The sequence below is a fragment of the Anas acuta genome, chromosome 1 (assembly GCF_963932015.1).
Source record: "Anas acuta chromosome 1, bAnaAcu1.1, whole genome shotgun sequence".
Taxonomy (NCBI): Eukaryota; Metazoa; Chordata; class Aves; order Anseriformes; family Anatidae; genus Anas; species Anas acuta.
Genome location: NC_088979.1, coordinates 76,502,021 through 76,515,904, shown reverse-complemented (window position 1 = coordinate 76,515,904; position 13,884 = coordinate 76,502,021). Strand labels below are relative to the sequence as shown.

The 13,884-nt window shown below is 41.1% G+C and overlaps 1 protein-coding gene across 3 annotated transcripts in view; it reads right to left on the bottom strand.

Annotated features, from left to right (window-relative positions):
• The window catches only part of FRMPD4 (FERM and PDZ domain containing 4), a 308,067-nt gene extending 300,490 nt beyond the window's left edge, over positions 1–7,577 (bottom strand). For all 3 annotated transcript variants that reach the window (XM_068682985.1, XM_068682990.1, XM_068682999.1), the window contains exon 1: positions 7,331–7,577. In XM_068682985.1, the coding sequence (XP_068539086.1) occupies positions 7,331–7,371 (41 nt within the window). In that variant the 5' untranslated portion in view covers positions 7,372–7,577. The remainder of the gene's footprint in view (positions 1–7,330) is intronic.
• Between the last annotated feature and the right edge of the window lie 6,307 nt (positions 7,578–13,884).

Genomic DNA, 13,884 nt, shown 5'->3' with positions numbered 1-13,884 from the left:
AAATGAAAAAAGTTTGCATTTTGTCCCCCCCAACCATGCTTTTATTATAATATAATTGAAAAAAGAAAAGCAAGTATTTCATATAAAGCCATCAAGTATTAAAAACAGTTCTGAAAATACCCAAGTCAATCAGCAACCATTTTTCTTACCATCAAGGGAAGTTATTTTTGTCCAAGCAATAAATCTCACAAGGGACTTTTCTTAGAATATATTCATCAGCTTTTTATCACATCCCTCTCTTATTTCAAATCACCAAGAAAAGATTAAGAGGATGGACCCCTGCATAACCTTCCACTGTGCCCATTCTAATTCTTCAGTTACACCTCATTCAGAATTCTTTTTCCTGAATTTCTTGTTTATTGTTTACTAAAACCCATGAAAATAATTTTCTGTGTTTCACAGAATAGCGTTGGATTTGAAGGAACCTTAAAGATCATTTATTTCCAACCCCAGTTACCAACCAATAATCAATACATACTGGATATATATTGGACATATTATATCCAAAAATTGATCTGCTAAAGGAAGTTTCTCCACACTAAAGGAATACTGGTAGAGATTTCTAAAAACCAGGTCCTGATTTAGGTAGGAGTGACTTTCAAGTCCCAGAATACTTTACCTCTCTAGTTCCAAAGTACTTTCACACATATGTAGATTTCAGGCAATGTTGGTTTCACTAGGTTTGAACATGCAATTAGTTACTGAAATTTATGTTTGTGGTACCATTATTTACTTCATTTCAAGTCAATGGAATAATCATCAGAAACGGAGGCTCACAGACTCTTGAAGTCTTCATATAACATACGTTCAAAAACTATACAGTCTTTGAGTTCAAAAATGTCTTCAAGGTACTTCAGAAGACTTTAACAACAATCATCTATGACTACAAAAAGCAGCTTAAAGTACAATTTGGTATAATCAGAAGTCCTTTCCTATTGAAGGTATGCCCCTACAATATTTAAACTTTGATACCTTATCAGCACCAAAGGTTTCCATCCTACACTAGATTCAAACAGGGTATGTGGGTATGTACAAATGCTCACGAAAATAAGTAATTTCATGTACCTGAATGTTTTCTCCTTGTTTAACAGATCTATTCATGCATGACTCTGGAAAACACTTTTCCATTCTTCACGATTGTTTTTTGCGTTATTTCTCTCCAACAAGTTGAAGATTCTTCCCAGATAACGGCTCATTTTGTAAGTGATGTTAGTTGCAACATAACTTTACTTCATCACATCCGTCAGATACTAAGTTGTGATGTACCGATATAACCTGAAAATGCTGTCACCATCAGTAAAATAACCCTCCTCTGCCACATCACCAGCAGAAATGACAGCATGTATTATCTACTCATTATTTCAGGTCACGGTTTGTATTTTCTACAAACAGCTTGGTGCACTTCCATAATGACCTAGAATGTTATAAAATATGGAAGCATACCCTCATTTTGCATTTCTTTAATGGTTAAGGGATATTTTTCAATTTAACTGAAATTTCCCATATGAATCCTTCAGACTGACAACAAGATAAGTAGGCTTCTAAAAAAATAAAATTAAAGAAAACAGAACACCTCAGGCCCTTCCTGGTACCTGTAAATGCTGAGGGAAGGGGGAAATCAACCTTTCCTTTATAACTTCTCAAACTATATGAGAATATAACTGATCAGATCGACTTAAAGGCACACATACAGAAACACTGGTACTGGTTACAATTATAAAAGAAACTAAACCCAGATTCTTGATTCATCCATGTCACTAAGGAATTGACACCACAGAATGAATCTTTCAAAAAAATATATATTAAAAAAAAAAAAGAAAAAAGCAGCATATGGAAGACTGATCTTCCCAAAAATGAAGTACTATACCAAATCTGCAAATGCAGTGATTGTTCTTAAATCAGAGCACTTAATTTCTAAAGCTCTCATTCCACCCTCTTCAGTAATTATTACGGAAAGAAGAGGGGAATAAAAACATTACTTGTGGAGGGTGTTTTTTGTGTGTGTTTTTTTTTCCCCCCCTCCTTTCTCAAATGCTTCAAAGGATGAGGTTGTTTCTGGTTACATCTTTTAAGCACTGTATCTAGGCAAACAGTATTTAGAGAACATACATATTTAGAAGAGTTGCATCATCATTCACTGGCCACTTGACAAGTTTACAGCAGTTCATAATGTAAGGAGTGTTTTTAATAAATCTCTAAACTGCTAAAGCTGTTATGACATGGAATATTACTGACATTACAGGCACTAAAGCATGTATCTTTATTATGTGTGTCAGCTAACAAAACAGACAAATTATAAAATATAAGGTAAAGCTGCTATATTAATGTGAATAGACAAATATTTCACTAAATGTAACACAGTCCTCTCAAGAAAGGTGAAATGAATTCGTGGTTATTTGAATTATCATCCAGTATAATAAAATCCTTTTTAGAATTAAATTACTTCCTTTGAGCATAAAAAAAGATAATCATAGGCTTTCTTACTGACTATTCTTTTGTAAATACTGAAAATAACTTACAAGCCATGATATTGTCATTCCAAAGAGTACCAATAAAAAGTAGTCCAAAAATTGTACATAGAAATCACTTCAGTAACCTAAGTACACTTTAATCATGTTTTCATTAAGGTGTTTTTATAAATACCACAGCAAACTTAAAAACACAATAAGGAAAATCACAGGTAAAGAACTCTGTTATTCTGACAAACTATAGAAAAGATAAATAAGCATGACAAAATCTTCTCAGATTGCTTTGAAAAATTTCAAACAACAGATAGACTGGATAATCTTGGAACCTTAAATCTGGAAGATGTACATGTGCTTGGCCATTTACAAACAGCTAGAGCATGAAGTCAGGCAACCTCGTTCCTCATAAAAGCAAGGCCCGGCATTCAGAGCCTCTAAATACAGCTTCCGATTTCTTAGATTTTAAGACAGACCTAGGAGTGGACCTTTCATCCCAGGTTGGTAAAACAGCTAAAGACAGTACCTGGAGAGAACAGGAGATGAGTGCAGGGCTACAAAGGCTACAAAAAGGCTAGACATAAAGCGTAAGACTTTTAGTCTGTTTAGACGTGTTTCACTTTTATAAGCAGTAAGAACCTGAAAGCACAACTGTCTGAGCAGGTAGCAAGTAAATATACCCAATTAGAGATGTCCAGCTACAGAAAGACAAGCACAATAGATGATACTGTGAAATTTAGCCACCCCAACAAAAAAGGTCTTTGTAAGAGGTCCCCACCTCACTGAGATACACAGCCTCGGGCACAGCATAACCACAGGAAAGAAGCAGCATTTGGGTGCTCTCTGAAAAGAAGATCTTGCAGGGTTATAGGACTGCTTTGTTGTTGTTTTTGTTTTGTTTTTTTTTTTAAGCTGATCCCATGGGACACGGCAGAGAGATGCCTATTCACAGTCAGTTTTTATCTAATAAACTTAAACAACTCAGCAATGCGAATAGTAACACAAAACTTAGGCAGAAAAAGAGATCCAGGTATGATAAATTTACCTACCACATATAAACAGCAATGCTAATTTGTGCTAACAGATCCAAGTCTTGCTGATACATTCCTGTTTGTTATATGAGGTTAATTCTACATTTATTATTCTTATTATTCTTTTAACAGCTACAACAAGGTAGAGCAGATGTCTACTTTCTTACCCGTACTGCAGCCCTTTGGTGGGGGTCCAATGGTGTCCCAGATCTGGAGAGCCAAAAGGAAGCTATTTGTCCCAGATCTGGAGGGTCATTACCCCCATTCATGCCTGTGGCATCCACATAGATGTATGGAAGTTTTTATGTCTTGTTATCAAAGATCTGAAACAGAACTGATCTCTATAGACATCATGAAAAGATGTATTCCCAATAAACTGATTTTCTAACTAAAAATACATTCCATGAGTGCAGGCTTAAACTCTTGCCAATGCCTGTTCACTGTTCTGACCTATTCTTTCATGGTTCACCTGTCCGGCACAGACTAGATAGTCGACACTGTGCCCTTTGCCCAGGTGTACCAGATCTGAAAATGTTCCCTTTCACACTGGGCACAGCAGCATTCCTCCACTGCCGATACCTGCGCTAAAGAATCACCACTCCATACTTCTTCTCTTTCTACTCATTCCCCCAGCAGCTGCTAAAAGCAATTACGAGAGAATACCGGGCACTGAGTGAATACTGATCCACCCTAATCTGGCAATTTTTACGTGTGCTTTATCTAGCCTACTAATCCTCCCTTCCAAATTACAGACACTACCACACCATACATATTTATGCAGCCCACACTAAAAAAATATTCACCTGCCTTGTACAGCTGCACATGGGAGTACCGATCCATTAAACAAGGCTTTGGAATCATTTCCTACGCTTCGACATTCATTAGAAAAGGAGGTCATTATTTTTCTCTGGAATGACCCCACAAAATCTATACCAAAACAATCATTCCCGACTATTTACTCGATCAGTGAATTTTCAAAAAAGGAGACAAAAGAGAGGATATATCAATAAAAGTGCAATCAATATTTCTAAACAATATCTTTTTTTCTTTTCAATATAAGATGGATATCTCCAGTCTTCAGAAATCAATGGAAACTTCACCATGAAGCATCTCTATTTGATACACAGTATACAAATTGACAGACCAACAGAGGAAATAACAAGGGAAGCCCACTCTTCCTAGATGCATGCAGGCATAGGCCACTGCCCGCCGCAGATTACACCCACTGTAAAACCAGTTTGGCCCTCTTCCACTTCTGCACACATCCCTTTTCCAAGTCATGCCCATATTCTCCCCTCAGCCAGCAGCTAGGGATGACTGCTGAAGGAGCTGCAGAAGAGACTCTCCAAAAGACCCTACACACGGGTACTACACAGAACAGTGTATGAAACATTAAAACGCAAGAAATTACTACTATGTAAAATTTTCTATCCAGTAAGCACTAAGTGTTTATGCCCCATCTTAAGCCTATTCCAGGTAAGACCTCTTATAGACGAAGCAACCAAGGCAAATGTTAAACTCTCCCCACACGTATTACAATTACATGACAGCTGCAAGGAGCGTCCCTTGCAGTAGCTGTGCATAGCAGAGCTTAGCCGTGCTGCTGCTGCCTGTGGAATCCAGGCCACTGGCTACAACTCTTAAGAGCTGACTTGCAACCTCAAATGAGAAGGTGTAAATGCACAGCAAATTAAAAATAAAGAGACTTAAAAGAGTCTTAAAAAATATTCAATACCAGACAAGTTTGAACCAGCTCTCTGTAGGTAGTCTGCCTGTAAGATCACACTCTCAGTTAAAAATCGTTTTATTGTATCACTGCTTTCTTTCAGAAAGACCTTCCTTCTAACAGCCAAGGAAGAGCTGGCATTTTCAGGCCAGCTAGCTTCTCAAGCCGGACACATAGAGGGATTAAAAATGGGGTTTACATTGGAGCCTGGCTGCTCCACGAAGCTCTCGTAAAATTGGAACAGATACCTAGCTGTTACCTAGGAAACAGCAAGTAAAGTAAAGTCCTGTGTAAACTATTAGGTCGTTTAACAACCAGAAAATTAGAAACGAAAGAGTGGCTCAGTACAGAAATGATTTACTGCAATCTACAAGCGAACTTGATCCCCGAGTACTTCATATCTTTGAATCCCATGAAGCCGGATACAAGCTTTGAAACTTGCGATTTCATTTCAGGAAGAAGTTTCAGGTCCCTCTGGAGAAATGCCGTGATCTGCCTTTGCTTAAGCACAAACCTCAGCATTGGCAGCATCCATGCCTTCAAGCATGCAGAGAGCTACAGACTTTTTACACACCAACAAAGGCTGAATCCTGACAAATGTACAAAAACTGCCACGTACCTGGCTTAATAACATTTCCAGGCATCCTATCCCTTTCTCTCCCTTTGACTAACTCAGGTGTGACAAATATGAGACCTGAAGGTCTGGGAGCCTTTTTAAAACACCACTTACAAACAAATAGGAGAGGTCAAGCAGTTCAATTACCTGCAAATACTACATGACCTCCTTCTTATCTGTGCTCACATATTGTCCCTCTCCTTAAAGTTTCCACTGTAGTTACTGCTCTAGCGGTATCGGCTGGGAACACGAACACGGAGAGCCGAGCGGGCCGCTACTGCTTCAGCCGTCACATCGGGTAAGATCGCTTGGAGCAGGATGAGACGATGATGTGCTCGAATGATAGCAGCTGTTCTGCACTGGCATTGCCACAAGCAGAGCTGTAATCACAGCCAGGTGCAACAGTGGGAATTTGGGGGGCTAAAGGCTCCGCTTGCACCTGTGGCACTCAGTGACTCCCAGCCACGCAGTAGTTGTTTTTAAAGACCATCTGTCATTGTGACAAGCTCCCGACCTGAGCATCGCTGAAGCAAGCTACCTTTTGCGTTTCACCAGCGAGGCCTTTCTCCCTTTTGCATAACACCCGGCTTCACTCAGCCTGCGCTCCACCAAGAGAGGAGGGTATGGTAACTATGGTGTGCTACCCACTGAATCATGCGAATTCAGAGCACTCCTGGTTACTGCCATCAGAGATAAATCCTCTAGGAAGATTACCCACACCAAAACCCGCAGCTTGAGCAATTCCATGCTGCATCCCTGCGATAAAGTGTGACTTCCCTCATTACTGAGGAGGGCTACCTCCAGTTATATTTAACTACGGCGAAAAGGTGTTGATGGGGGTTATTGTGCTCCGGCACCCATCTGTGCAGCCTCGGGCCTGGCAACTGGCTGCGAACGCAACAGTCTGCGGACAGAGACCACAACTCTGAGGCCGTTAAAAGCAAGATTTATTCGAGATGTATTAGATACCCTAACCGAGGAACGAGAGGTAGACGCCTTGCGAGCGAGGGCTAGCAGCCGCCAACCCCCCCGGCGCCCCAGCACCCATCGTGCGAAGCGCCGGAGGGGCAGCGCTCATCATCGGGCGATGATTTCACCGCTTTTCCAAAAATATCGCCCCCGCTGGAGCTGGCGTGTCCGAGGGCGGGGGTGCAGGGGGCGAGGAGTTGGCACCCCGAGCAGGGGCAGGGCAGGGCAGGGCACGACCCTTCCCCTCGCTTCTCCCCTTGCCCCGATGCGGGGGTCCCGGCGCTGCCCCGCTCCCTCCCCAGCCCGCCCCCCTCTGCTCGCCCCCTCACGCCTCCCGCCGCGGGACGCCCTCGTTCATCGCCTTTTGGGAAGGGGGGAAAAAAAGGGGAAAAAGGGGGTAAAGGGAGACAGCCCGTCCCGCCCGGGCAGCCGCAAGGAGCCCGCGAGGGGAGGCGAGGGGAGGGCGGCGGTGCCGGGCTGGCAGCCCCCAGCCCCTCCCGCCCCGCCGGGGCAGCGAGCACCTTACCCGGAGAGCTTCCCAATCTTCACAAAGCTAAACACGTCCATCCATGCAGCCGGCCAGCTCTGCCCGTCGCTCACTCACTCCAGCAGCAGCAGCAGCAGCAGCTCCATGTCGGGAGAAGGTTGCGTCCAGCGGCAGCAACAGCCCTCGCCGAAGCGGCAGCCGGCGGCGGCAGCGGCTGCTACCCCCCTCCGGCAGGGAGCTGGGCGTGCAGCATCTCGCAGGAGCTAGCTATCCATCTGCGGGCAGCCCTCCCCCTCCGCCCTCCCCTGCCTTGCCCCTCTTTCCCCCCGGGGGGTCTCCGGGCACGGGCACGGTGCCGGGGCTCTCGGCGGCAGCCCGGGTCCCCGCCGCGCCGAGCTGCGGGACGCCGAAGGGGCAGGCGGCGGCGCCTCTCGGCGGCTTCTCCCGAGCAGGAGGAGGGCGCTAGGCAAGGTGGAAGGAAGGTGGAGGGTGTGGAAGGGGGAGTTTCTCCTCCCGCCGGCGCTGTCTCCCCCTCCCGTGGGGGAGCGGAGGGCGCAGGCGGCGGCCCCGGCGAGCGCCGCCCGCTGGCTCCGGCTGGAGGCGGCCGCAGGGAGCCCGCCGGGCACCGGGGCCTCGCAGCCCCCCGGAGGGGAAGGGGCTCGGGGCTCGTGGAGAAGCGCCCTGGGCCTGGGGGAAGGCTGGAGCTCCTGCGAGAGCAGCAGCTGGGGGAAGCAGGCAGCCCTCGGTGCCCCCGTGGTCTCCCCAGAGCCCTCACAGCGTTCCCGTGGGGTGGGGAAGGGGCTGCGGGCCTTCAGCCTCAGCTCTGAGGTGTTCATCGCACCTGACAGGCTACAGGGTGCTGATCTGCCTGGCCGTCACCCGAGGAGGTGGTGATCTCTGTCCATGCCCCTAAAGAGGTTTGGGGAAATAGAGTCCTCCCGGTTGTGACAGGAGCACGCCCAGGCTGATCCACAGCAACATAATGAAGCGTTCCTCGTTGTACATCCTACAGAAAGATGGTCCCTGTGTCCTGACACATGAACAGTGGAGACTTAAGCTTTGGCCCTGCATTAGGCTTCAAAAGGGGTGCTGGAGTTAGCTATCCATAAGCTTCCCGTCAGTGACCAGGAAGGCTGGTGAAACTCAAATCCATCTTCATGCAGGCTCTGTACTACAGTACAATTCTCAGCATGGGAATGTATTTTCTCCACTTCAATGTTTTGCTTTCTGTCCTTGCTTGCTAAACAGATTGATATGCTCTTTGCTTCCTGCCTCTACCAAGCTTCTGTCTCTTCTGCAGGCTTGCACCTGCACTCTCCCACCAACCAAGAATTTCAGAAATGACCACAGAGCTCAACAAGTAGACTCTAGCAGCCAGACGAAAACAATGCATTGTTTTTAAATATTAAAACTTGTATTGATAAGAAAGGAAAAAGAACAGGCAGTACGAACACTCACTGTGAATCAAGTTTCAAACTATTCTTTAAAACAATAACAACAAAGAATGATTGATCATCTATTTACATTGGGAGAACATTGAGCCACCAGCTAAAAAACGTTTGCCAGCCTACCATAGATACAAACGGTTTGGGCATATTCTGAAATTCCATATGAAGTATTTTCTGCTAATATATCAAAATATTTATGTGGTTCCCACAAGTAACTATTTGTTTTTATACCAGATTTTTTAAAACTGCAGAACCTGTGCCTGTCATTCACATTGCTCTATTGATTGGTAAAAGTTACAAAGATAACACAGCTTCAGCTGGTTAGAAACTGGTTTATTTATAAAACTGTCATTATTTATTTATAGACTGGGGAGATAGGCCAAGATCCTACAAAGCTAAGCGAAGCTGATGAAACGATATACCATATATAAAATTAAACACATATGTTCTGTATCAAACAAGGTCCCAGTCTTGAGTACTTTACGCTCCGAGGCTCCTCACATAAAGGTGTCTTAAAGCAGTGGTGAGAGCCACAGAAGTGAAAGAGGTTCTAAGGAGTCAGTCTAGAACTTCTACGGTTTCCAGGCCTTTTGGTGAAAAGGCAAATATGGTCCTAGAATATACTGATTGAAGTGTTTCCAGCAGAGACACGTAGAAAAGCGGAAAGCATAAGATATGGTCAGAAATGCTGTACTCAGCTCCTTCAAGTACAATATTTGAGGAAAATGAGAGCAGGTGCAGGAGAATGCTAAAAGAGAGTTAAAGGTAATGAAGAGTCTGTCTTATGAGAAGAGACTGAAAGAGCTTAGCCTAGCAAAACAAAGAGGTGAAAAGATTGTTCTTTATAGATACATCTACATGTATGGTAAGCACAGGGTGCACACCCCAAATGATAGTGCGTTTCAGAAAGTCATTAAAATTTAAAGCTAAGATTAAATTGCCTTTATCTCTTTCTTTGTCATTCCAAACAAATAGATGAAGTATTGCTAAGGTTATAGCTACTTTAATTATTTTTATTTTCCCAGGCAGAAGCTATTGCAAGAGTCCATCTTTCCCAGAATGGTTGTGGGGATAGCATTGCAATAGCCAACATTCTGGGGGTCTGTTAATAGCGGTGTCACAGATATCTTATTCCCAGATGTGCAGACATGAGCAGAAAAGCTGAAAAAGCGTGTTTGATCCTCCTGTACTAAATACTGGTAACTTTTTGGAGCCTTGTTATGTGGGAAATGTGGGAACCATGCATGGAGAAGGAGGCTGAGATGTGAGTGTGAGAACTTCAGCTCATATTTCTTCAGGTACTGGTGTCACAGCAGCTGGATATGAAATCACATCTGAGCCATAAGAAAAAGATAAAATTTGCTTGCCCAAAGAAGCAAGGTGAAGGATGTTCCATTTCATGAGTATGTGTCAATATACGTAGTTTGGACTGGCTTTGGAGCCTTCATCTACACATTGATAACATATTTTAGTGTTGTATCTTCATTTGTAGAAACATCAGTAAGACCATGAGCTAACTAGACAGGAACAAACTAATTAACAACAAGACCAAGCTCTTTCATACCTTTTAGTTACTACTGTTGGGTTCTTTTCAGTAACTTCTAAAATTTAAGTATCTAACCTGACATAGCCATGCCTTCTCTCTGTGGTGGACAGGCAGCTATCACTCCAAAGCATCTCATTTTAGAAAAAGTGACATAAATTTCCTTGTGCAGGTGCTTTATTTTCTCTGTCAACTCCAGTGAGAGGAAGCCTAGATGCCTACCTCTGACTAAAGGCCTGTCTTCTAGACAACGAAAGTTACATGAGATAAAAAACATTTGAAGGTGACAAAGGCACATGTAAATGCTGAATGAGAACAGACAGCCAAAGACAGCAAAACAACATGTATTTAGTATCTCAGTAACAAACAATAATTGAACATGAAGTTCCCAATCTTAAACCAGAAATCTGACATCAATTCCTGGCTGAATTCTTAGCTGGCTTTCTTTAGAACAGAAAGTAAACATCTCTTTTTGAGGATGTTTTGTTACCATGTACTATTACATTTTTATTACTTTTGCCCAAAGTAATTCAAGTGGGGCACTTAATACTAATGTTTTGTGTAATCATAGATGTCCTACTGTAGATGGTGGGCCAGTAAAAGACTTAAATAATTAATGTATGGTAGCTTTGTGAATTACGCATTTATACAGAAAGGAGTCTTTGCCTCATTTTATAATGCTCCTTGTTCTAAAGGAAATGTCAGACATATGTAATACACATAGGAATGTTATGGCATCTTAACTTAATAATACTTTAAAACCAATTAAACTGCTCTAAAGGCTTATATTTTTTAAATGCCCCAAATGCTTTAGTCCTAGGGAAACTGCTATGGAGTTGGAATGTAAATATCTTTATGAGTGACATGGAAAAAAAAAAAAAAAAAAATTTTTTTGTGTGTTCCCAGGTTTTAGGATTTTTAATTTTTCCTTCAGAGACACTGAATATTCACTGGAAGAATATGCTTTGAGCTTTCCTAGGTACCACACTGCACAAACTTTCAATCCTGCAGCTGGACCAATAATAGCTGTTTATTACTTACAGGATGACTACAATTTGCTTCTAGATAATTTCAATGAAGCCAGGTGGAATCCAACACCAAAGACATACTATGAAATCTCTGGAAATGGCTGAGGTCCAGTTTGCATTTTAATACTTCTGGAGGTCTCACAAGTTTTCCTTTCATATAAATTAAAAATCCATTTCTGTAGTTTTATTTAAGGCTAGTCAAGTTTTTTTTTAATGATTTAAAATCTTAAAAAGATACTTAAAAGTGCTGTATTTCATATTCAATATGGATTTTAATTCATCAAGTTGCCATGACTTTTTTACCTCCTGAGATAACAGCTGAAGGTTCTGTGATTTTTCTGCAGTGCCTGATGATATTACTCATATCTAAATGGCATAAATGTTTAGAGGAGTGTGGTAATAAAATCCATTAAGTAATGGAGTGTTAATACATAGATGATGATCTGAAGCTTTGAAGAAAGATACCATTTTAGCGTTGTAGACTGGTGCTTATTGAATGCTATTTGAAGTATTTGAAGAGTTATCTGTTTATGACTATGTCATGTTCTGTTCTGTAGTACTTTGGGCTACTTGTATTTTAAACCATTACATTCCTTTTTCAGCCCCAGAGTTTCAAAACATACCTCTCCCCTCCCCCCCTACTTTTTTTTTTTTTTGAATCTATTTCTTTATGCTGGTGATTACTGTATGTATACAAGTCTCTATAAAAATATCGTAACGGTTACAAATTTTCTCCATCCCCATTTATGTGTTATCAAGAAATCCCTCTGCTCACCTGGAATCTATACACCCAACTCTTACACATCATTTCTTGCACCTTTATTGAATAGAGTTTTATCAGGCTTTTTTTTTTATTTATTTATTGACCCATGCAGACTGTTAAGTGCTAAATGTTTTCACCATTGCTACATAATTTACTGAGGTAGACATGACATGTCACATACAAATGCAAAATTAAATCAGAGGTGGTAGAAATTTTAAATAAGATCAGATAAGATTTTCTTGCTTGTCAGTTAAGAAATGAATCAATCCAAAAGACTAAATGATACTATATTGCATGGAACAAAATAAGCGTAGATTTCAGAACTGGTGCAACAATTCTGATGAAGCCAGACATACATAGTCAAATGTATGCAAGCGGGTTTGTTAAAAAGACAGTAAAAAACTACTGGTTGCTATTATGAATGAAAAAGTCTTACAGCATATCAAACCTGATATTAAGTTGTTTTTAGATGTTACCATACACAAATGAGATTAAGATAAGGGATGGAACCTTAGGCAACATAGTGATAGTAATGTTTCCTGCTTTAATGAAGAAGAAGATAATACCAATACATTAGTTCTTTTTAAATAAGCTGGTCTTCATTAAAAAAAAAATAATAATAAAAAAAAATCATTTTTCTACAATGGATATGTATGAAATATTCAAAGCAGAAAATGGAAAGAACAGAGTCATCTACAGTGGTTCTTTCACTGACAAAAGGCCCAATTCAGGAACATCTTTAACTCATGTATATAAATCAGCCCTATTCATGGCATCACTTAGTCTAACATATAACTTCAAAAAACTGCCAAGTTAACTGTGTGTTTAAGTGTTGTTTGAATAAATATGATTTCACAAATCATAAGAAAATATATGAAAATGAATCAGAAAAAAGAAATGTGAAATGCAAATGTGCAAATGAGTATGCTTGAAGAGTATTTACAATAAAGGGAAATTGAGGCAAATGTAAAATCCACCCTGTCTCAAGGCAAATCTGAAATCTGCCAACACTGTTTTTCATACTTTAACCAAAATAGTGTACAGACTGAAAATTGTGGCAACTTTAGTAAAGATGATAGAAGTTGGCATTTTAAAACCGTTAAAATATAAAAGTCAGACTATCAGTGAAGTGTTCCTTGCATTATCTCTTATGTTATTCAGTTGTAACAAAAATGATCAAATATATGCTGAGTTTCAGAAATCACAGGGATATTCTCTTTTGTGTTTCATCATTAAAACAAACCAAAGAGAAGACAACCACATTAAAAAAATAGGGAAGGGGAAGCATTTATTTTTGTTTGCAGTCTGAAGCTTAAAATCGTCAGGAATGTTTTTTAATGATTATTTTTTCACAGGACCATAATATGATTTTGATTATGGCCTATAAATTTGCCAGCTTGTCAGTCTATGACCACAAAATGTTTGGTTGCCTTCTCTGCCAGTACAGGACATTTGCATGAATCTCAAGAAATATTGCAAACTTTTGTTCTGTGTGTGTTTCCGTGGGAAATATCTGCAACCATCTGAGTTGAAGGGGGGAAAAGCAATTTCATAGGAGCAAAATAATTTACACTCAGACACTCAGAGAGGAGGAGAAAAAAAAAAAAAAAAAAAGGAAAAAAAAAAACCACCACACAATTTTTCACAATGAATAGAAACTTCACATACGCAGTGTTTGTGTCTGGGTGCCAAAGCCTAGTTTTCTCAATCCATATTTAGGCACTTGCAGATAGGTGGCCTACTTGTCAGTAATACTAACATTCACAAATGAAAAAGAAATTGCCAGTTACTTCTAAAAACCAAGAAGCTTA